At 46.0% G+C, this 25,263-nt stretch overlaps 1 protein-coding gene across 1 annotated transcript in view; it reads right to left on the reverse strand.

The window, feature by feature from the left end:
• Positions 1-23,532, reverse strand: part of Irs1 (insulin receptor substrate 1) — a 59,653-nt gene extending 36,121 nt beyond the window's left edge. The window contains exon 1 of the mRNA XM_021160257.2: positions 18,680-23,532. Within this exon, the coding sequence (XP_021015916.1) occupies positions 18,701-22,393 (3,693 nt within the window). The 5' untranslated portion in view covers positions 22,394-23,532 and the 3' untranslated portion in view covers positions 18,680-18,700. The remainder of the gene's footprint in view (positions 1-18,679) is intronic.
• Positions 23,533-25,263: the final 1,731 nt, after the last annotated feature.

The following is a 25,263-nucleotide window of genomic DNA, read 5'->3' on the forward strand; positions in this document are numbered from 1 at the left end:
TCTCTCTCTCTCTCTCTCTCTCTCTCTCTCTCTCACACACACACACACACACACACAGTTTTAAGACATTACAACTACAGTCTCTGGCATCTACTGTGTCATGAATTTTATTGCTATAATTACAGAACAATCTGAGACCATTTCTGAGAGAAGAGAGGGTCTGTGTTTTCAAAGGGGAAAGAGGGAGTATGTGGAATTGCACTACAGCATGCACAAATGGCTTGGGATTTTTCGTACATTTTTTTCAGTGCACATTTGTGACTCCCTTTCTTCCTCTTCTCCATCCCCTCCAAACACATCTTACCCAAAAGATGTAGGATTTTACCTTGGATCCCTGTGAATCACAATGGCCCTAAAATGGCATATAATCTATAAAGCTCTGCTGTTAGTGACCAGATAACACTGACAGAACACACTAAAAGTCAGGAGAAATAGGAACTGGGAAGCAATCTCCATCTACAGTCTAGGATGGTCAGAAGCACAGCACGACAGAATACTGGACAAATCCAGGCAACCACAGGTTAACCAAAGGTTTGAAAATCAAAGTCATGATTGAAAACTGGAGATGACTAGAACTAAGGGGAAACTGAAGCCTCACAAGGGTTTTCTAACACACGTAAAAAAAGACATGTCATAAAGTACATATAAGAAAAGAGGCATGTCAGAAATGGACTGGCCACACAAACTGTGGTACTGACACAAAGGGTATTATTAATCATCAATAAAACAAAAGGTGGGGAGGGGGAAAATAAAATAAAACAAAAGGTACATCCCAGCTAAGTAAAGATGCAGATGAATCTTTGATGCACATTGCTAAGTAAAGGACTCAGTCTGGTAAAGTAACACACTAAAACAACTCTCATAGCATAGAAATAATACATGGACTTGTGGTTGCTATAAGATTGGGGACACTTACCATGACAAAAGGCTCTAGATGTATTGCAAATGCATGAAATGACCACGCTGAAGGGTGTGGGCAGGGTGAGAACTGACTTGAGTAACTTGGAATTAAGGGAGAGAGGGAGTTTACGAGAATAAAAGTAAATGACAGTGTATACACATGGATTTCTAGTTGTTACAGTTGCTTCTCAGAGGAATATGGGCTAACAATAAAATGGAGTGCAACAGTTTCCTCTGAGATTGAAACATTCTATCCTGCAGGGAAGCTCTTTAAACACCAAAGTAAACAATTCAAAATAGCTTTAGGACGTCCCTGAAACTGAGCAGATTCACTAGGCCACTCCTGCCAGATTAAACAGTAAAAGCTGAACAGTCTCCTGAAGATGGAAGAAAGTTAAGCTGCAAAGAAGACTCGAGACCAGACCAGCTGCCTGGAAGAAGCAGAAACCAGCTGGACTGCCTGGAAGAGGTTTAGATCAGAGACACTTGGAAAGGACAATTCCCAAACTGTTGAGCTGTCTGCAGGCTGTGCAGTGTGCTCCAGGTTTCGAACTGTTATGTGCTGCCACCCATGGTAGGGTGGGCTTTGTTGAGACAGCAGTCTTTGAGTCATTTCTGTTCCTATAACTAACCCCTCACCCATAATCCTGTAAAAAAAAAAAAGTCCAATAAAATGCATTGTTTCAACAAGTTGGACGCTGGTGGTACCTGTACTTTTGTTGGTCAGTCATAGGATCCTTATCTGGGGTGTGTGCTGCATCTCCCCCAAGAAAAGTTTTGTCACACAACATAGGAGTTTGAACTTTCTGATTGAAATAACAACTTAAAGACCTCAATTAAAAAATGTTTTGAATGCCAGGCATATCACCAATTACCACTAACGAAATCAGAATGAGTCATCTCAGAAGGAAGGTCCATCCCAGCATAGCAGCTATTACCCCTGCAGAAAATAACCTCAAAACTGCGTGATTTCCTCCAGCCTGGTGTAGATTTAACAGGGATATGCCTTAAGATCTTTAAATGTAAACTACATGTTGATAACAAAATAAAAGCTTCTTATATAAGATCAGTTTCAAGACATTCTTTCCTCCCGATTTCCATAAGGAATACACAGGAGGAAAGCAAATGCATTAAGTAATTTATTTATGTGATTTTTTTTCAACAGAATTTTACAAAAGGATTAATATATACAGGCATTAGCACTTTTGAATATGATCCTTAAAAGAAAACTTAATATCTCTTGAAAATTCCTAACATCCAACCTTGAAACACAAGCCAGGGTTCATGACCTCCATGAACATATGGTTTAATACACACTGGCAGCCCCAGCTGCCACCTGTTCCAGATCATTCACCTTAGACAACATCTCTCAAGCAGAAACACAGATTTCAAATATCACTTACTTTTATTTTATATCCTTATTCAATATCATCTATGACTTTAGGGAACCATGACTTGTTTTCATTTGGGCATCTCCTAGACAGCCTTAATCATAGCCAATAAAACTAGAAACACAGGAGGGTGATGATATAGTTACATACAGGCCAAAGACATCATGACTTTTATAAGGACACTGCAAACTAGTCACTCTGGTCAACCCTTTCAGTGAATGGAAGGGACCAGAACACCTTGTGCCTTTGCTCAGTGCATCTCAGTTGTTCCCTGGGGGACGTGACCCTCTACAGCCCTGTTGTTTGAATTGTTCTCAAGCCCCAAAGCTGGAGGAGGACTGGGGATACCCACTTCAGAGAAGAACTACTTTTAGAATTCAAGTAGTAACAACTCAGTAACTCCTCATTGTCGTCATCAAACAGAAGATTTTTTTCCTATCTGGCCTAGAGATATTTGAGAAATCCCCCAGCACTCACTACACAAACTTCTGAAAGCTGAGTTCAGCTCACTTCAGGTACAGCAAATGCAAACGTTTAATGTGCAGCAAGTAGAGATATTTAAGACAATACCCAGACTCCTCTGCTGTCAGACAAGTAATGTCATTAGGCAAATCTCTGTGTTCAGCAGGTAGGTTCTAGTTTACAGATGATAACCTGCCTGGGTGTTTCCCATACTGTTCTCTAAAACAGACAGTGCAACGTTCATTCCTTTCATACCTAGATACAACAAACAGGATCTACCCAATGGCATTCTTGTTCCACCAAGCATTTGAAACTTACCAACAGTGTGGCTATAGAGAGAAGCCACCTCCCTTAATAACTGATGCATACCCATTGGGAAATATTTCTAAGCTTTAGTAATTAGCATAAATATCAAGGGCCTGCAGAGGGCCCACAGAACTGAATCTCTGCTTAAAATAAGAAAATATAGTAATGTGGTAAGACTTGGGTAGTTGTGGATTTATACAAAAAGAGAAAACTTTTTATTTTACTGTTATGGGTACATTTGTTTGGGTCTTAGCTTTAGTTTTCATATCTGAAATGTCAAATGATGTTATTTAGTGGCCATTTTTGAGGTAGGGACTCACTAGATAACCCTGGATGGTCTAGAACTCATAATGTTGATCAAGATGGCCTGGATCTCATAGAGGTGCATCTACTTCAGTCTCTCAAATGTTGGGATTTGGGCTTGAACCACCAGACTCAGCCCTCAAATAATGTCTTATGGAAGAATTGCTGTAACAGCTGTCAATTGAGCCTAGAATACACACTGTATTACTTTGAACTTGTTACTCACTGAACTTCAAAAGCAAATACAGAATGGAATTCTAGGGAATAAAAGTAGAAAGCTTAGAATCTGAGCAAGTGGGGTCAGTTTTCTGAACCCAAGGAAACACTTGATGCTCACACTGGCCATACAGCCAGACAGATTCATCTAAACTTCACAGCTTTGCCCAGCCCTCCCCCTCCATGGATTTTAACTGAGGGTCTGATTGATAATAATATACCCAAAAGGAATGAAACAAAATGACATATTAGAAATATATTTATGAACTGCAAACTGAGTAACTGAAAAACAGAGGTAACGGATACAACTGTTACTTCTAAAGTAATTTTTTCATTGCGTTTGATATCTTTCTATGTGTTTGTGTTCTGAGACTAGGTCTCGCTGTGCAGCTCCGGCTGCCCAGAAACTATGTAGATCAAGGTAGCACCCAACACACAGAGATCCACCTGCCTCTGTCTCCAGAGTGATGGGATTAAAGAAGCCGCTCCCAGGGCTTCTGCACTCTCTTAAACCTCAGTGGAAAAAAAGAATAGTGAGCTGTGACCTAGATCAGTGAGCTACAATTAACATCAGAAGAACTATATTAATAGAACACAAGCTGATGAGGTGCTGTTGGAGCTGAGAAATAAATCTTGTCACAACACAGCAGAGTTTCTGTCAATCTTCAAATGAATGGTTTGGGAAATAGGAGAAGTATCCAAGACTTTAAAGATACACTGCAGGGGCTGAGGAGACAGACAGCTCAGTCTGTAAAATGGTTGCCATACAAGCAATGCAAACCAGTGTTTGGATCCCCAGCATCCTGAAAAAGTCCAGCATGGCAGGATGTATCTGCAATCCCAGTACTGAGAAGGCAGAAATGGGAGGGGTCCTGGAGCTTACTGGCCAGCTAGTCTACACACACACACACACACACACACACACACACACACCCCACATGAGAACATGTACACACATACCCCACACACAGGACAAAAGATACATTGCAATTTCAAAACGAGACATTTGTCAAAAAAAGAAAAAAAAACTTATCTACATTTTCACATCTATATTAGACCATAAATCTATCATCATTTTGCCTACATTTAGTACATATATTACTAAATCTAACTTTTTTTTAATGTCTTACAAATGAAAGAGTATTTAGGGTCTCTAAAATATATTCACATGATTGGTTTCTGTAGGGGATTTTCCTAAACCCTTTCTTCCCCTTCTGTGATCAAAGGCTCCTCTGTGACTGTTGATGACAAGTTTTCAATTTAACAAGGGTTTTTATGAGCACCAACTGGGGACAATGGAGCCCACTCAGACACAGCTCACAACTTTTAGTAAGAAAAGAAGCCCAGAAGCCTGCAGCCACACAAGAATAAGAGTTGTCACTTTACCTCGAGAAAAGGAGATCTTTCTGAAAGAGTGGCTGGGCTAAGGATGCTTGAACCTGCAACATCAAACGCTACTCTGCCCTTCTGGTCATTTAGACGTATTTTTTTCTAACTTATAATTCATAAACACAATTTACTTATGCTGGAAATTTATTCAGAACTCTTTAGTGATGTTTTCTAAGTACCTCTGTCATTATTTTTTTTTAAATATTCATCTTGGGTAGGGGGAGGGGAGCCTAAAATCCCTGATCTATGAATAACAGTAAATCCTATCAGTGGGGTGTAAAGGGAGCCAAGTGAAGCTCTTATAAAGGAGGCTCACTGATTAAAAAGTCCACCTAAAAGGAGCCAGTGAATGAACTCGAATTTGGTGACTTTGTGTGTGTGTGTGTGTGTGTGTGTGTGTGTGTGTGTGTGTGGCATGCTTGACAATGCAAGGACACTTTTCAAGTGCCCATCTAATACACTGGAGTGGGAAGCAGGCTTTGAAAACACAAAGACATTCCTCCAGCGAGTTTCATGCTGCAGGCTAAAAGCACCAGCCATTCATTTTTCCATCTCGAGAAACATTCTTCACCCAGTTCAAAGGCAGAGAGACAACAAGCCCGCACACACTTTCTGAAGGTCGTCCCTTGTAGGGACTTGTGAGGGACCAAAGGCTTAGGCTACAAAATATTTTTTAAAGACCTAGTTTTAGGAAGGCTATCTTTTCATTACACTCTAGTTCCCACCTCCTAACTTAACTTTCTTCCCAACCCCCAAACACACACACTCCCTCTCCTCTTCCCTATTCTCTCTCTCTTTCTCTCTCTCTCTCTTTCTCTCTCTCTCTCTCTCTCTCACACACACACACACACACACACACACACACACACAGACACACAGACAAATGGGGAAGTTTAGGCAAAGCAGAAGGTTTTTTAATATATTCTCAGTGATTTCCAAGGTATTCAATTAATAGCTTAGGCAATTACTTTATTATGTATTCTTTTAAAAACATGATATTTACACATATTCCTTAGCCTAAGCAGGGGGAACGGATCTGCTTTGAAAGGGAGTTACCACTTAGCTGAGATTCAGAAAGTGCGCTGGGATTGGGAGGAAGTAGGGCTGGAGGGCAAGTAGGGGGCAGGTGGGAGGGAAGGGTGGATGGGAGCCCCCCAAATCACAGCATAAATAGCACCAGTTCAAGGAGCTGCACATAATACTCTAGGGGCCCATCCCCTCCCACCATCAAATGTATTTTATACAGCATCCTGTTTTGTTTTGTTCTCTGACCTCAAGAGCATTTAAGGCATTTGTGATTCTGGTAAGAGAAAAATGTAAACACTGACTGCTGGGAGGGCTGGGCAGTGTTCACTGCAAAGTATCTGCCCTGGTTGAGACTCAACAAACCCTATCTCTGTACTGCCAGGACCTACAAACCCTTTCTCTGTACTGCCAGGATCTGCACTTAGGCTCTTCCAATGCATTTAAAAGTCCCTTTACAGCCCTTGCCTCTCACCTCTCCCCATACAATCTGGTTCTTCACCCAGCCAGTTCTCATCTGGTTCAGCTTCCTGGGTCTGCAGGTCAGCCACTGGAAAGGGGAGGATAGGAAGGTGGGGAGAAAAGGGAAGGGGAGGGAAGAGAAGGAAAGAGGGTCTCTGCCTTTAGGTTCCCTTCCATTGACACCTTGGCTCTTAGGTACTGTGCCAGCCACCTGAGGACTGTCTGCAAGTTTGTGACACAAGTTGTCATCTACAAAGTTCATGTGCTATAACTGTACAAGCAAGTCCCTGCCTTTCCCCCCTCCCCCCACCAACTGCCTAAAAAAGAAAATTTCCTAAGTTTTAAATAATTTTCTAATTTTGGTTGGGCTGTATTGAGAGCTACAGTTCTCCTGAAGCAGGATGGGAAGGTAAGTGAGCCAGAAATTTCACAGGCCAGCTAGTCTGGTACGCACTGCAAAAGACAACAAGGAGACCCTGTCTGACCCTGCCACACACAAGGAAGGTATGAACTAATACTTGAGGTTGTCGTCTGATCTCTAAATACTATTGCACACACAAACATGCAAACATATGCATACATGTGCACATTGTACACATACATACATACATATTATACAAACACAAGGAACAATGTAAAAGCTAGACATGGCTGTATGACTTAGGCTTTAGAAAACAGGACAGGACCAAATGTGACAGGCAAGGAAGCTAGAGAGTCTTTATGCTCAAGTACTGGTTCCCTTGTCTATGAAATCCACCTCACACCAGGTGAAGTCTTGGTCAGCCTCCGCTGAGTATGGCCCTATCAGCAGGAAGCACTACCTGGAGCATCATTTGAAGAAGGGCAACTTCTACCTCACCTCCGACTACCCAGGCAGTCAGGCAAAAGAACTGCCCAGTAGAGTCTAGCCAAAAATAGTAGCCCACAGAACTGAGACTTAATAAATATTTGATATTTTAATGAATCTGGTTTTAGAATGGTTTGTTTTACTCCAAAAGCTAAACAACACGTATATCATATCCAAGAAAATATGTAATTTCACATGTAAGACTTTTCCATTCCTACTTATTCCAGACAACTAGAAGAAAATGAACATAATTACCATGAGTATATTTTTATGAGGAAATGTCACCAAGGGTGAGCAAATATTGATAAGCACTGAATAAATATCATGCATTCTCATATTCTTGAAAGTTTCTCTTTTGTAACAAGCAATCTCATTTCCATCAGTCCTGGACCACACTCAGTTAAAAAAAAAAAAAAAAAAGATGGATGTCAATCATATATGTTTCAAACAGTAGATAAAGTCTCACTTTGGTTCAAATTAGAAGCTGTTTGAGCAATTTGTCACTGGGGATAGGAGAATCACTCTACATTCCACTCTGGTCCCATGGCGATCCTGAGTAAGACAAGATCACTGAGGTAAAGGAATTCAACCATGGGAGTACAGTTGTATACCTAAAATGCACTGCTCCCAGAACATGAGATGAGAGAAATAAAAAAAGATTCCAGTAAAAAGCACCCCGTCTCTCCAGCTCTCAAAAATATGATCCCTTGTACCCAGAAAGCCCTCCCGGGAATCCTTCACCTTTATACTTAGTCTCCCATGATACTCAGAGAAGAATTATAATCCATCCCATCCAAGGAGCACCAAGAGCATGAGTGCTACCAGGCAAGCAAGCAAAGAAAGAACAGTGATAACATCTGCAGTTGTAGTGTTTGGAAACTTAGGGACCTTTGGTCTCAACACAGGAGAAGCTGACTGCTTCTTAACCAACGTCTTTCATCTTTACTGGACTAAACACAACCTCTAGATGCTCTCTGTACCTAAAATTCAAGAGAATCTATACAGCTAGTTCAATTCTGGAAGATAAACAAAAGTAAGCAGCATTGGTGGCCCTGAGAAGAAACCATGGATGAAGCAGGTGGAAAGGAGACTCAGTTTCAAAAGGAAAAGAGAGACCATTTGAAATGAAAGTATATAAAAGTATGACATATCTTAATTTCTAAAAGGATGCATATAGCTTAATGTGTATGAGTGTTTTGCCAGGATGCATGTCTGTGCTCCACAAGTATGCAGTAACCTCAGAGGCCAGAAGTCAACACTGGATCCCTTATAACTGGAGTTATGCATGGTTGTGAGCCACCAAGTGGGTGCTGGGAATTAAACTCAGGTCCTGTGGAAGAGGAGGCAGTGTGGAGGCATCACTCCAGCATGTGTCAATTTTAAAAACAGTGTTACTCACAGCGAAGGGAACAAACATCAGAGTAAAAAGACAGCCTACAAAAATGGGAGGAGGTGGACCTTATCAACTATAAACATGACAGGGACTGTCATGACTACATAAAGAACTGCAAAATTAAAAGCAGAAAAGGATTCAGTCAATAAATGGGTCAAGGAACTGAACAGAGTTCTCAAATGAAATACAACTGGCCAATGCATATTTGAAACAGTGTTCAACACCCTTATCCATCAGAGAAACACAAAAGAGAACTACACTGGCATTCCATCTCCAACAACCCAGATGGCTACCACCAAGAGAACAAATGGCCCAAGTGTAGATGAGGATGTGGAGAAAGAAGAAAAACATTGTCTATATTACTAGTGAGAATGTAAAGGAATACAGGCACTATGGAAGTCACTTTGGAGGTGCCTCAAAAAAACTACAAATAGGATTTTCTATATGACTCAGCCTTACTACTCCTGGGTATAAACCCAAAGGACTCAAGTCAATATTATCATGTTTCCTGTTGCACTACTAACAACAACTAAAGAAGAACCACCATGGGCCTCTATCACTAAACCAATGGATAGTGGAACTGGAGGTCATTATGCTAAGTGAAACAAGCCAGACACAGAAAGACAAAATCAAGTGCCTCCTCTCCCCTTCCTTCTGCCTCTCGGAGTGTGTGTGTGTGTGTGTGTGTGTGTGTGTGTGTGTGTGTGTAGGAGGAAGGAGAGAGGCGAGAAGAGAAAGAACATAATAGAATACACTGACATGTAAGTAGAGGGGAACTACTTGGGAAGAGTCAGGAGGCAGGAGGATGGAGAAGGGAAGCCTGAGAAGAAGATGTGTAAGAACAAAGAATAATCACAGATTTGCATGGAAATGCTGCAATGAAAAATCACTTTTCATGTTAGTACTTAAAATTTTTGGAGATAAAAGTAAATAAACAGATCATATGAGGAAGCCCAGAGATGTCTGATAGAACCTGGGACCTCAAAAAAAAAATGTTCTCAGAGAAACTACCACATATTTAAAAATAATAGAGAGTAATGAAAATCTCAAAGGGCATTGCATTCCCAACCAGAAGCAAACATCGTTCAGAGGATTCCAGTCTCTCAGGACTGAAAACAGGAAAGAACAAAACAACACTTAAACCCACCTGAAGGAGGAACGCAGTCTCTTAACAGCAAAACTAAGATGCAAAGGATTATAATTTCTTTTGCAGCCTTCATGGTTCCTGAGGCCAACCAACCACTAACAGATCCGACTTTCAAGCTCCATTCATTTCAGGCTGGACCCTCTCCTGCCTGCTGCATTTGGACTAAAGGTCTAAACCAAAGATACCTATCACTTGCTTTCTTCCTGGCTTCATGAAGATGGGCCACTTTTTCAAATGACAAGTTCAACAGCCTAACCAAATAACTGAGTATCTTGTTTTGCTGCCAGAGAGGAAAGTCACAGTTATTTTGATTGTCTTAAAAAGCTCTTAAACTCTACAGAGTTATGAAAATTGCTGCTTACATGGATTACACATTCTGAATTTTAACTTTTCTTTGTCCCAGATAAATTATGTCAAAAGAAATTTGGTAACTACTTTGGAGCTTTCTTCTTCACAGTGTCTTCTCTATAGCTACATATCTAGCCTCACTCGCTTGAAAAGTACCAGTGTTCAACGATGTTTACCAAGGAAGAAGAAAGGAGGAAGAAGAACAGGTGTGGCCAGGGGCCTGTTTGGCCGACAGCAATCAATTTATGTTGTAACTGGCAAATAGGTAATTTTAAAGACTATACTGGAGCTGTTAAAGGTCTTCTGATTACTGGGGCGGGGGAGACACTTCAGTTGACAAAGCGCTTGTGTGCAAGAATGAAGACCTGAGTTTGAGCTCTACTTCTCATGAGAAAAAAGCAGGACAAGATTCCCAGGACTGGGGAGCTAGAGACAAGAGCATCCCTGAGGCCTGATGAGCAGCTACTCTAGCTGATGCAGTGAACTCAGTCCTGTCTCAAGTAATAAGATGGAGAGCGGTTAAAAAAGATGCCCAAACTCTTTTACTCACGCGTGTGTGTGCGCGCGCACACACACACACCACGGACAACTGAAGATCTGATTATCTCCACAGCTCATGAAATTGAAATTCAAAAGTATTTATATATTGAGACCTCCAAGTAAGTTAAGAATGAACAGAGATGTGATCTTTGGATGAGATGGATGACAGCTGAGTTACACAAGTCTTCTAATGGTCTGCAAGTATCCAGTATGTTTTATTAGTAGTAAATTTGTTATTTTCTTATTGTTGTGTATATGTATGGTGTGTGTGTGTGTGTGTGTGTGTGTGTGTGTGTGTGTAAGTGAAAGTGCATGTGTGGAGGTCAGAGGATGACTTTTGGAAGCCCAGTCTCTCCTATCACTGAGGGTTCCAGCTCCCAAACAGAGGTCATCTGTCAGTCTTGGACAGCAAGCACTTTTTCTACTCACTGATGCTCCCTCTTGTTGGTCCCACCATTATTATTTTTTTAATGTTGATTTTTAAAACAACTGAACCTGTTCCTCATCTTTCCTGAAAACAAGGATTAGAACTTCCCATGCAAGACATAAATGTGTTTGCAATACAACACACATTTGAAATGAAATCACGGCTCTTTGATTACTTCACATTCTAAAGACTAAACAATACTGATAGTGTCTTGACCTGATTATGTCAGGGTAGATCGGATAGCATGCATCAGAGAACACTTGGTCAAACAAACAATGGGCCAGGAGGATACATACGCAACACAGAACTGCAAGAAACAAGATTAAAACATGAAGTGGTACAGGGAGCATTGAAGACAGTTCAACACAGGCAACAAAGCTCTTGGGATACAGAAATGAAACCACTAGATCCCTCTCTGTGGAAGACTGACATAATTAAGTTAACCTCTGACCTTAGTATTACATTCACCAGCCATTGGGAATGAAGGTACAGTCCAGGGGCTGAAGGGATGTGCAGCATTGTCTATATAAACCCACTATTTTTAAAACTCTGTTATTTAAAGATCAGTGACTCACAGAAAACATACAAATGGCATTTAGCCAAATTTACTTCAACAAGCAGAGCCTGTAGCAAGAATCTTACCAACATGGAAAAGAACTCTTTCACTGTGGCTACAAGTAACTTAGTCTGGTCTCCTCTGTCATCTCCCCTTTTCTATGAGTTAAGATTGGGAAAGATACTGCCATTTCTATAAGACAAAAGTAGATGCCAGCTGATGAAACCTATGAGCCTATCACTTCAAATAGCCTTCTACTCATTTCCTAAATGATTTCACATTAGGCCAAAGTACACTAGAATTAATAGTATGCAACACTAAGATGTGATTCTGCTAAAAACTACATGTGATTATGCTTCTAAAACATTTTTCAAACATAACATTTTAAAAAGAGTTTATAAAGTTGGCCATGTAGTTATGGATCTATGAGGTAATGCAATAAATAATAAATCAAATACCTAATTATAAATGTGATAGAATACTTATTATTTTTAAAGACCCCCCAAAAAATACTAGTATAAAAAAGGGTCACAAATCATGAGTCATTTTCATTGAATGCTATTTCCAGGAGCACTCTAACATAAGGAAATAATTGAGGAAAAGGATTTCTTTCTTTCTTTTTTTTTTTGTTTTTTGTTTTTGTTTTTCGAGACAGGGTTTCTCTTTATAGCTCTGGCTGTCCCGGAGCTCACTTTGTAGACCAGGCTGGCCTCGAACTCAGAAATCTGCCTGCCTCTGCCTCCCGAGTGCTGGGATTAAAGGTGTGCACCACCACGCCTGGCTAAGGATTTCTTTAAAACAAAACAGAACCTTAGATCTGCGAGGTTCTACTATTACTAACCCATCACAATAAAATGAACCATTTATCTCCAACTCAGCTAAGAAATCTGACTATAGCCAGCCATGGTAGCATACACCTTTAATCCCAGCACTTTGGAAGCAGAGGCAAGCAGATCTCTGTGAGTTCAAGGCCAGCCTGGTCTACAAATCAAGTCCAGACAGCCAGAGCTCTGTTAAACAGAGAAACCCTATCTCAAAAAAAACCACCAAAGAGAGAGAGAGAGAGAGAGAGAGAGAGAGAGAGAGAGAGAGAGANGAGAGAGAGAGAGAGAGAGAGAGAAGAAGAAGAAGAAGAAGAAGAAGAAGAAGGAGGAGGAGGAGGAGGAGGAGGAGGAGAAGGAGGAAGAAAAAAATAAGAGAAAGGAAGAAAGAGAAAGAAAGAAAGAAAGAAAGAAAGAAAGAAAGAAAGAAAGAAAGAAAGAAAGAAAGAAAAAGAAAGAAAGGAAGGAAGAAAGAAAGAGAGAGAGAGAAAGAATTCTGACTATAGTAGGAATATAGGAAAATAGTTCTAAATGAAAAATATACAAACTATTATTCTAGTGATTTATGAAGCCCATGTAGAAATGTGAATATCATGGGAGCTTCTAAATATACTGATAACTCCAAAGCCAAGATATTGTTGGATCAGTCAGCAGAATACATATATTAATAGCTCAGCTAAGCACTCCAAAATTCTAAAGCACATTCTAAATTCTAAAGTCCTGAGACAGCACACACTTTACCTACAAGAAAAGAAACTGTTTCATATGTCTAATGGAGAGAAATTAAATTGTACAAAAAAAATATAGAAAAACATACCATAGACCTCAGGTGAGGTTCTCAGGTCTCTTGTCCACTCTCTAGAAAGGTTATCTCACTGGAGAATTCTGATGCTACAAATAAGAAAAACTATCCATAAAAATAACTCTTAAGAAGGAGGAGATTCTGAGCAGAAGAAATGTTGAGCAATATCACAGGTCTCCATTGGTTACAGCCTGACCTACACTGCTACAGGAGTGTGGTGCTCCTCATAGGTGAGCTGGGAAAGCAGAAAACTGCAGATGACTTGCATACCCGTGAGAGAGTTTATTTTTAAATGAGACATGAGGAGACCAATCCAGTCTGAAGATGACTCCAAACATGTCGATAAATACAATCAGACGGCTTTGCCTTAAAGTCCATTAAAACATGAAAATGCCCTTTCCCAATAAGAAAGGTCAAAAAAACAATCCTAAGTCAAAAAGCCTTCCTTCCAGGCCTCCATGTGCCTAGACAGAGGATGGGACATGGAGGTAAAAGTGGTAAGGACACCCCCACGCACTGAACCATGGCCCCAACTACTGCTTCTGGAGAAACAAGCTCAGGACAGATGACTCATTAAGAGTATCAGTCATTTGCTCCAAAACATCCCTATGTTTAGAGCTGCAAAGAAGGATTAGAACGACGTGGAACAGACTTCTCCAGTTACTGATGAGGAAACAGACCCAGGGAAACTAAGTGACTTGATCAAGGTCACGAGGCTACAACTCCAGACCTCACTCCCAGGAGCAGCTTATTTTCCATTGCCTCATTCGAGATAGCACAAAGCGATTTTCCAGGAATTTTGATAAACCGAAAGAAGAAGAAAAAAAAAAAAGATTGAAAAATAAAAGCAGCATGCTCGTTTGGAGCTCAAGTTTTTTCCTGTAAGGCAATATTAGAGGTATTCAAACAGACGGTTACTACATGGAGATATATTTTTAAAAACATAAGGAAATAAAAAGTTAGAGGCTGAGGTTCTGCCTCTGCTCACAAGACACCTGAGTCCTTTCACACCGGAGCTGTCCCTATACCCTATTTTACCTGTGCCTTTCCCATGGGCATCTCAGAAGAACACTACCCCTGTGGCTTAGGAGTCAGCGATGGAGAAGGATGGTGGCTACCGAGAAACACTTTTGAGAGTAGGGGAAGGGAGAAAACACTTTTATAGATTTCTTATTTTCTTCCTTTAGTATCTTTCCCATTCCTTATACCAATAACACGTCTCATGAAATTTTTTTTATGAGGGCACAGTACAATTAGAACAAGCCTTAAAAACAGCCCAGACTGCCCTGATGAGAACCTGGTCAAAAACAAATATCTGAAAAATACAGTCATTCTTTCTCAAAATCTTGGTAAAGGGGCACCCCATATTGTCATCTAGTGTTCCAATGATTCAGAAAACACAATGTGCAAGCTGTAGCCTACACTCCTGAGTTCCCTCACAAAGGGGTGGGGAAGATCAATTTTCCTTGATCTTATCCAGCTCATGTGCTTTGTAAACAGCAGGTGCTCAATAAAGTGTATATTGTTAGTTACTGGAAAGAGCCTCAGGCTCTTTCAAGGAAAAGGAGTCTTTCCCTCTGAATGACCGTTTAACAACCTTGTGTGTCCTTCTCCTCCCTTTTAGCAAAAAAAAAACATAAATGTGAGAACCATGACCTAGCTCTGTCAATTCCACACCACTCGCTCCTGCGTGCAGACTGGAGATGGGAAGGTGAAGGAACAGCATCGTAGTAAACCATAGTAAAAACAGAAGGAAAACAAAATGGGGCATGTCACATGGTCACGGCCTGATTTTTTTTTTTTTCCCTCAATTAAAAAGAAGAGGAAGTGCGGTGTTTCCGGCCTCCGTCAGCCTGCTGCGGAGTGTTTTTCATTCTTATGAGTCTGGCAGAGATGCTATAGAGACAGAGCGCATCGCATCTTAGACTTGGGGGTGGAAGGACCTGGATGAGCTCTGCAGCACCCAAAAGGGTTAGCGAGCTTTCCCAGCGAGGCCCCAGCCTACCCCGCCCCCCGCCCTGGCCATCACTCATGCTGATTGGCTCTTACAGGAGCCAATCGGCACCCGGCGCCCGGCCCGCCGTCCTAAGGGGCGGAGGCTCGGCTGCTACGGCCAACCTCGAGGCCTGGGAAGGGGCCCTGTATCCCGCGAGGACCGAGCCAGGCGGGGGCGGGAGCCTGGAGGGCCTCCGGGGCTGTCTCTTTCACCCGGGGCGGGAGGGGTCTTTGAAGGGGGGGGGGGTCCAGAGCCAAGCAAGGAGGGGGGCAGGCAGGAAGCGGAGGTGACCCAGGAAAAGGGAAAGTGCCAGGGCTCGCGGGTCCGCGCCAGCTCTAAAGGCCAGGGGGCGGGGAGCATCGCGGGAAGTGGGGAAAAGAGAGGCAGCTGTGGAGGCATGGAATCCTGGAGGTCGCAGTAAGGAAAAACAGGGACTGAAACAAATGGTAAAATCCTCTTTTTAGAGGGGCCTTAACAAAAGGATGAAAAAAAAAAAAATTCCCGGAGGGATGATTCCAGTCTGTGTCAGCAAAAGTGTGCTCTGTCTGCCAAGCTTCAGTTTCAACAGTAAAGTCAAATCTAAGGCAAATGCTGGTTAAAGGTATCTAGATGGGCATGCTGAAGCCCAGGAGGTCCTTTTAGCTTTCCACTTTGGGCTCTGTGTTAACCCAGTGCAGACAGTAGGCCACAATGACTGTACTATTGCCTGGACCATGCACTAGGAGGTGGGGACAAAGGGAGTGGGGAGAAAGGGGTGATCTTTCCACAACACAATCTAGCAGTTCAGAATTAAGTTAGTTGGAGGTGACCCTGTCATGCATCAGAGAAAAGAGACACAGAAAAGATTGTTGTTCAATCAGTCAAATCCTGTGCAAGGGAGCTAAATGCTTCACAAATGGCTCTCCTTGAGCTGACATTGAAACAAAGTAAACAAGCTGAGATCCTTAAAAGAGGGGCTCAGAGAACGCTTATGCGCGCGCGCGCGCGCGAACACACACACACACACACACACACACCTTGTGGCAGCTGTATTCCTTTAACCTTGTTTCAGGTTTGTTTTTTGTTTTTCCTAAGACAAGCGAAGTAGCAGGACAGCAAGGCAGGGGAGGTTAAAACAGCTAACTGATAAACTCACTGAAAGCAGAAGCTGTTTGCCACTAGCAGATCTGATCAGCTCAGCCTCTGATGATAACTGACTCGCAAACAAAACCTTTAAACTTAGCAAAAGCAAGCACAATTGAGGTTGTACAGCACTAGGTAACACTAGGTGCTCTGCTTAAAGCACACAACATGCACACACACACACACACACACACAAACTCTTAAAATTTCCGTACACATTGTACAAGTCTGCTTCTGGCATTTGGCAAAGAATGATCTATTGCTATTCTGTAACAGACATGACTGATTTTTTCTGGATTATCATATTTTCCCTAAGAAAGTTAAGAATGAAAAGCTACGCATTAAAGTTCAGGGAGGGGAAGGATTTTTGTGGGGTATGTGTGTGTTCTCTACATAATCAGGGTTTTCTTTTAAATCCCCTTTTAAAACAATGAGGATTCATTCCATTTGGTCACTTCATTTCCTCCAAAGACAAAACACTGCTTATTTTATTTTGTAAAACCAAATTTATAGGAAGTAAGAAAGTAAATGTGTGTGTTCTTTTCTTCCTTTATCTCGTTTTACTGGATCTGTTTGCTTCATGTTCCTCCTACTTTATGAAGTATGCAGTTTGACAATGCAAGTATTGCAGGAGTCCCAACCCTCAAAAGCCATGTTAGAAATAAACAAGAATTTTATGTTGGCAAACATTACAAAAAAAAAAAAATCTGTGTCCCAGTAATGAGAGCAAACATTGAAATAAATAACAAATCCAGTAGGTGCTTTCTTAGCATACCACATAAAACTTGGGTTTTAATGTTCATGTACCTTCATTTGGTCCTACAAAATAGAGAGTGTTAAATGCTGGAAGCAGAATCAGGACCATTTTGACCACATGATCAGTTTATTATTCTTCCTATTCTTTATCATTAGTTCCTATTGATGAAAGCCCAAGGCACAAATTATTTTCTTACAAGGAGCCTTATTAAGAAGAATGTTTTCCAGTACTCCTCCTGTGAAGCATATATAAAATTCATGAGGTAATCAGTTTGTCAGAATCAACTGCTTCCAATTCTGGAAAGTTCTGATTTGCCAACTCATCCCATTATCTGGGAATGACTCTCCTCTCCTCTGCCCACAATGACCACCAGAAGACAGGCTCACAGAACTAACTTTCTATTACAAATGTTTCTCATTTCCAATACAGCCTTGGCCACAGATGACCTAAGGCCAACTTTCAACATCTCTGAGGCATCTATTCACAAACTTAAAGAAAAACAAAAACCCTACAGATGGAGAATACACAGGTTTGCCCCGTCACTCAACACACACCAGAACAAACACCCTCTTTCCCCTGACCAAGTGCCTGTTCATTTTACTAAAGAAATGGTAGTAATCTTATAGAAAAATATCCCCCAAATAGTATGTGTGATGCCTCAATACAAGTAAAGGAACTACAGGGCAAACAGGCTGGGGCGAACTCCCAAGGGTCCCAGGCGTGTGGTGTTTATTGCATATTCTGTACAAAACCAACCATGCCTGCAAAATGGTAGGTCTGTGTGTGAAAAACATTTCATGACTCCTAGTACAAGAACAAGAAGAAAATGTGCCCCACAATTACTTTCTTTGGAGATCAGAGAGAGGTAAAGATTTCTCTATAAATACTTGTGCCTAAAAAGCTGTTACTGGTGAATGTTTTTAAGAGAGCTCAGGTAAAAGTCACTGCTGTTTACAATTGCTTTGGTACTGTGAAATCACAGAACAAAAGTGCACAGGGTCACTCGGTAAGCTTGCCCTTCAAAACTCTGAGAAAGGATCTTAAAAGGAGAGCTTTCCAGCCTCTGTATTAGCAAGTATTTTTGGTAGAATTGTCCCCGCTAGGGCGGAGCTGGCCTTACTATTTCCTCAAAAAAAAAAACTTCGGGATAAAAGAGAATGAGTCCTAGGAAGGAACTCGTCAAACCTAAGAACTGATTTGATAGAAGGTAAGTTTTGCAAGTTCTACACTTGGGAAATCTCAGAGAGAGGAGCCCTTCTGTGGCTGCTCCAAACACAGTTCTTTGACTGTCTGCCAGGTGTCCATGTGAGGTGAGCATCTGTGTACCCTGACCCTTCCCCACCCCACCCCCACCCCTCCTGAAAACGTATCCTCCCCAAGGACACTGTGGGAAGGAGTGGGAAGAGAAGGAGGGAAAAGAACAGAACTCAAGCACTTTTGTCTTGTGACTTTTGCCACCATAAAAACGCACCTGCTGTGATGTCCAGTTAAGCTATTGATGATCCTCTGGCTGCTTCTGGAAGCTGATGCTGGCATAGTTGCTTAAATCCTCACTGGAGCGTCTTGGGGAGTTGCCCTCATTGCTGCCTAAGGGCTGGTGAGGGGGAGGGGGTGGTAGGGACTGCTGTTGAGAGGGGCAGTCCTGAGAGCGCTCCTTGGCCAAATCCAGGTCTATGTAGTTAAGACTCTTCTCCAAACCCCCAGCAGCCCCACACACTGGAGCCGACTCCTTGGAGACTCCCCCTACATCCCCAGGTCTCAGCCACACATTCTCAAAGGATGCAGAGCTGTGGCGTTTTACATCCTCACTGCCGCCACCACCACCACCGCTGCCCCCTACTGCAGCCCCTGCTCCAAAGGGCACCGTATTGCCAGCCCGAGTAGGTGCTGAGAAGGTCTCAGAGCTATGCCTCCTCCGGCACCCTTGAGTGTCTGCGCGAATCACTTTGGCACTCTGGTTATGGTTGGGACTGAGGTTCACCCTGGTGAATGCACTCATGCCCCCAGGTCCCTGAGGGCCTCCCAGCAAGGAAGAGTGAGTAGCTTGCTCAGCGGTGGCTCCTTGAGGTGTAACAGAAGAAGAGGCTGTGGAGGATGGAGGAGGAGCAGCTCCTGTGGGTCTAGGCAGGCTCGCCTTCTCTGCAGCAATGCCTGTCCGCATGTCAGCATAGCTGACTGGGGCCACTGGAGAGGTATCCACATAGCTTTGACGAGGACAACCTATCTGCATGGTCATGTAGTCACCACGGCTATTTGGCACCGAACGGGTTGGCCTGCAAACCGTAGCAGACCCTGGAGGTGCAGGGCCTATTCTGCCCAACTCAACTCCACCACTCTCCTGCCAGGTTGCCCTCCGGCCTGGCCCCAAGTCCATGTTCATGTACTCTTCCGAGCCAGTCTCTTCTCTAGGAGCTGGGTGGAGCGGGGGTGGACATCGAACTGAAGGAGAGCTACGGGAAGTTGCAGGGCCAGCTAAATAGCCAGGCTGGCCGCTCCCGAATTCAATATTCACATATTCTCCTGGGCTTTTGGGCTCGGGAGGGTGCAGGGAAGACTGTTGCTGCTGTTGCTGCTCTCGAACCCGGGGTAAGGTGCTTGCCTTGGGATCCCCCAAGGACAGCCTTGTGGGTCGAGCCAGGCGGCTGTTGGTCTGTGCAGCTGTGTCTACCTTTCGAGGCAGGTGGGGCTGCAAGACATGGTGGTGGGGATGTGTGAGGTTAGACTCTGGCCTAGCCCCACAGTAACCCCCACCCAGACTGTCGCTGCTGGTAGAAGAGGAGGAATCTTCGGCAGTTGTGGTATAGCGAAGGCGTCCAGAGCTAGAAGAGAGACGAAGATGCTGGTGCCTGGCACCCTCCTCTGGCTCTCCAGGGCGCTGGGTGTGCTTAAAGGACCTTGGCAATGAGTAGTAAGAGAGGACCGGCTTGTGCTGGGGATCTTCTGGGCCATAGTAGCATTCTGAGGGGCTGCTGGTGTTGGAATCTCCCACTGGGGACATGTTCATGTAGTCACCTGTGCAAGGCAAGAGCTTACCGCCACCACTCTCAACAGGAGGTTTGGCATGAGGAAGGGCATGAGTATGGTGCCCCCCTACTCCATTTGTCCATGGCTTCCCATAGCTGCTCCCAGAAGGGGCTGCACTGATGCTGCTACTGCTGCTGGACCCACCTCCAATGTCAGGGGAGCAACTACCACTGGGTGACATCATCATGTAGCCATTGGGGTCCACTCTCTGTGGGTGGCGTCTGATGGGGTTAATGATCTGCTGTGGGGCAGATACACTCTTGGGGCTCATGGGCATATAGTCCCCATTTCCTTTGCGGTTGCTGGGCACTGGAGCCACCCCAGGAGACATGGGCATGTAGCCATCATCAGTGTGGAGGTTGGAGGTGTCTGGACGGTGGTGGCCTCCACGACGTTCCAAGTGGTGCATCTCTAGACCCTCTTCGGGATAGGAGTGGGTGGGCACGAAGGCGGAATGCCGGTAGCCGGGCAGTCGGCCTCCACTGCCACCTCCTGGTGGGTAGGCAGCGGGCATCATCTCTGTATATTCCTCAATAGAAGCCACTGAAGACTGTGAGGGGGTCTTCTGATGGGAAATGGTAGGAGATGTGCCTGCGGAGTGAGTTCTCTTTCGAAACCGGTTATCCAGATCTGCTGCACCCGCGGCTTCATCTCCAGGCAGCGCTGGGCTTGTCCCCAAGTTAGCACCTGGGATGTAGCGATGGCCGTTGCCACCCCTGGACAAAATGTAGTGGCCATTGGGAGCAGCCAAGGTGGAGGCTCCCTTGCCACCCATGCAGATATAATTGCTCAGCTCCTCCTCACCCCTGGCTGGTGGGGTGTGCCCCAGGGAATCTGGGGTGACACTGCGGAAGGAACTTCGGAAATCGCAGGGACTAGAACCATACTCATCAGAAGAGATGAAACCGCCATCGCTAGGCGAACCGGACACGGAAGCACTAGAGCGCCTTGGGAAGAGACAGTCTGAAGTGGAGCCATGGCCACTGGTACTACTAGATGACAGACTCACTGGGCTGGTGGCTGAAGGTGAGCATCGCGAAGAAGGCATGGGGATGGAGCGGCTGTGGTTGAGTGGGGGGTGCAGCCTGGAGCTGCCTCGATGCCGATGGGCGTGGGTCCTGTTGGTGCTAGGGCTCACAGGACTGCCATCCACTGATGCTGGACGGGACATGGTGCCTTCGCCATCGCTGGAGGCACGCACCCGGAAGGAACCTGGTTTCCCACCCACCATACTGGCAGGGGAGGTGGCAGTGATGCTCTCAGTTCGAGATCTCCGAGTCAGTCCCACCTGGCTGGGTGGAGGGTTGTTGAGATGGTGCCTGCGCAGGGGAACGCTGATGGGATTGGAGCAACTGGATGAAGACTGGCTTTTGCTGCGAGGGCGAAACTCATCGCTCATGGCCCGCATGGCCTCTAGAATGGTCTCATGCATGTTCTGGGCCACCACGGAGTCATCCACTTGCATCCAGAATTCGCCAGGCCCTGTCACAGCGGAACGCCCCACCTCGATGAAGAAGAAGTTCTCTGAGTGGCCACAGCGTCTGATGTTCATCAGCTGCAGCACCACAGCGGCTGCCTCGGAGTTCAGCTTCACAAAGCTGATGGTCTTGCTGGTCAGGCAGAGGCGGTAGATGCCAATCAGGTTCTTTGTCTGACCCAGGCCCTTGGGTTTCAGGATAACCTGCCAGACCTCCTTGAACGCGGGTCCTGGACCCGTGTCATAGCTCAAGTCCTCTCCTGCCTCTCCAACGCCAGAGCTGCCGCTGCAGCTACCACCGCAGCCTCCTCCAGCCCCGTCATGGTGGGCCTTTGCCCGATTATGCAGCTGCAGAAGAGCCTGGTACCAGCTGTCTTGCTCAGCCTCGCTATCCGCCGCAATGGCAAAGTGTTCGTCTCGGGTGTAGAGAGCCACCAGATGCTTGTTCTTGGAGTCAGCCCGCTTGTTGATGTTGAAACAGCTCTCGAGGGGGATCGAGCGTTTGGGGGCGCTCGACTTGTGCCGCCACTTCTTCTCATTCTCATAATACTCCAGGCGCGCTGGGCCCCCGGCCTCGCTGGCCGCCCGCAGCACGAAAAAGCGCTTATGCATACTCTTGGGTTTGCGCAGGTAGCCCACCTTGCGCACGTCTGAGAAGCCATCGGTATCCGGAGGGCTTGCCATGCTGCTGCGGAGCAGAGGGAGGTGTTGAAAAAACTGGGTGAGGGGTGGCTTCTCAGTGCAGCCCCGCACATGCACTCCGGGCTGGAGGAAGCACGCAGAAATTCTGACTCCAAAATTCACGCTGTTCCTGGCGCTGGGGAGGGGCAGCCGAAGGACGAGGTAGCTGCGCCAAGGAAGATAGCCTGATCCGAGTTTAAGGGCGTTTCATGCCCAGAAGGAAAGGCAGTGGGTCTAGGGTGAGTGCAGCCGCAATCTTCCGAGGACTAAGTCTCCCCTAGTCCCTGCAGCAGAGAAGGAGCTATGGTGCATCCCTTGCCGCCCCTGGTTGAGTCCGATGTAGGGAGGCAGCGATGGCCCAAGGAGTCCCCGCTTGGCTCTCTAGGCGCGCGCGCCTTCCCTCCCGAGTTCCCCTCTGGAAGTAGCGATTCCCGAGGCAAATTAAATATCCTTGGGCAGGGGGAGGAGGGCTGCCAAGTCCCAACGTTGCACCGGGTTCTCCCTCCTCCTTCTCCTCCTCCTCCTCTGCCTCCTCCCACCCTTCAACCGTCCCCGTCGCCACCAGCCGCCCAAATACCAGCTCAATCGCAGAGACCGCGGCGCTGCGGCTGTTGCTGCTGCTGCTGCTGCTGCCGCCTGAGGACGCGTCCTCCGCAGCCCGCACTCGAGCCCATCTCGGCGGGCGGGGAAAGTGGCTTTTCCACGCGCAACGCTACTGGGCAGCCGGGGGAGCAGGGGACGGTCCAGAGGGACAAGCTCATCCCTGCCCCTGCTCCAGTCCGCAAGGGAGGAGGGGAGGGGACGAGGGAGGGAGGCGGGGAGCGGGGGAGGTTTGGGAAGAGATCGGGGAAGACGCCCGGTCCTCCGGAGGCGCAGCCGCCGCAGTTACTTCTCTCCTCCTCCCTCCTTCTCCTCCCTCCTCCTCCTCCCTCCTCCTTCCTCCTCCTCGGAGAGTTGCCGAGAGCCCCAACCAAAACAAGCGGCGGCTGCGGCGGCTGGCACCGCGCGCTGGCCCTCTTCAGACCGCGCCGCCGTCTCACTCCAGAGGAGCAAAACACGTGACGGAGCCTCTGCGCTCAGCAGCCTGGCCGCCGCCGGGAGGCTCCAGCCCGGGTCTCTCTCCCTCTCCCTGCTCGCTCTACATTCCCGGCCGAGCCCGCCCCACGCCCGCCCCTCTCCACCCCCGGCCGTGCCGCAGAGGCGCCCGCGCTGGCCCTTTGCTGCAGCGCTCGGGTAGCGCCCCTGCGTGGCCGGCAGAGCCCGGGGCGCTGTGCCTCCCACGCCCGTGCCACCCAGAGCGCCCCCGGCCCGCAGGAATCCCCGCGGCGGGAGGGCAGGCTTGTTTGGGTGGCTACCGGAAAGCAGGAGGGGAGTCTGGGAAAACGGGAGGGGGCGATCTGGGGAAGACGCAGGAGTGAGGGAGGGGGCAGTGAGAGGGGGGTGCACTGCGGCTGCAGAGCCCCGAGAGGGTGGGGGCGCTGGGGCGGAGGGGACGCGGGTGACCTGCTAGCTCTCGCCTAACAGGTAAAGGCGACCCCCGGGAGACAGTTGGATGTCGGTGTCTGGGTGAGAGGCCCTGGTAGGGAGATCTACATTTTTGTAAGGTTTTCTAAAGGACTTCTGGGCCAGTCTTCCACCTGGAATCTCTGGACGTACCGCAGTGAAGCACCTGGAAGAAACAGAGAGGAACGCCCAAGGGCAGTGACTGTTGGCTGGGTTAGGGTCCCTCGGAATCGCGACCTAGGATCTCACACCTGGCACCATTAGGCGCTGATCACTAAGGAAATAAAATGTAAATGTCACGATTTCTCTTCCTTCATGCAGGTGAAGAGGGATTCACACTTAAGGGTTAGTTAGTGCAAAAGGTGGGGGGCGGGCGGCTGGAGGAAACCTGGCACCCCTTATCACATTCGTAAGTCTATTTGTGATTTTTTTAAAAAGATGTAAAGGACCTTCAGAGAGTTCCTAAGTGTACACCCCTACTGTGTACATATTAGCAGATGTTTGTTTCATAGTTTGCACGAGCATTAGACGACCCTACACACTTTTAACCTTGACTACAAGGATAAGCGAGAGACAAGGATAAGTGGCTAGGCTGCACAGGAAAATGGGTACTTCTTGATGAAAACGGGTCAGCAGCCTCGTTGCAAAGCCTATTTCTTAGTCTCACCACAAGCAGACGCTCCCCAAAGTTTTTTTTTTTTTTTTTTCTTTTTAAGATGACCTATAAATCAAGCAGGACGTCCCTGTCTAGCCCAACCGGCATTAAAGACCTACAAATGTGACGTTGCTCCCAGTGTTTGAAGCCATTCTACTCTAGCCATGGGCGGTTCTAGTTTTCCGCCTCTTTTCCTAAGCCAGGAACCCCCTCAGCCTCCCGCTCTCCAGCACTGCAGGTTGTTCGCAGTGAGACGCAGCAGTAAAGGTGCTGGGCATGCTCAATCCACTAGACTGCCTGGCCTGGAGTAGGGGAGGAGCGGACGGGTAAAGGGGGCTGCGCGCCTCAGCATAATGCGGCGAGAGAGGCGGGGTGAGGTTCCTGGGGCAGCCTGCTGATTGGTGGAGTTGCCTGTCTTTCCTATCTTGCACAGATGCGGTAAAGGGGAGAGAGGGTGAGGGTACAGATGTAGGCACTGGCACCATTCAGATGCTTTCGGTACTTGAATTGGGGTATCCCGCATCTGTAGGTGCCACCTCCTCTCAAACGATCAGGAACCTCCGGTTTCTCTTTTCACCTCCTTTATCATGCAGTTTCTCCTAAACCTGGTTAATGGATTATGCGGTACACATTGAATTGATAGCCTTCATTTTTCCCCTCTGACAGCTTGGTGATGCGGGCACATGTGCCCACTACAGGAAGGCTATAAATAGCA

Source organism: Mus caroli, chromosome 1, assembly GCF_900094665.2.
Source record: "Mus caroli chromosome 1, CAROLI_EIJ_v1.1, whole genome shotgun sequence".
NCBI lineage: Eukaryota > Metazoa > Chordata > Mammalia > Rodentia > Muridae > Mus > Mus caroli.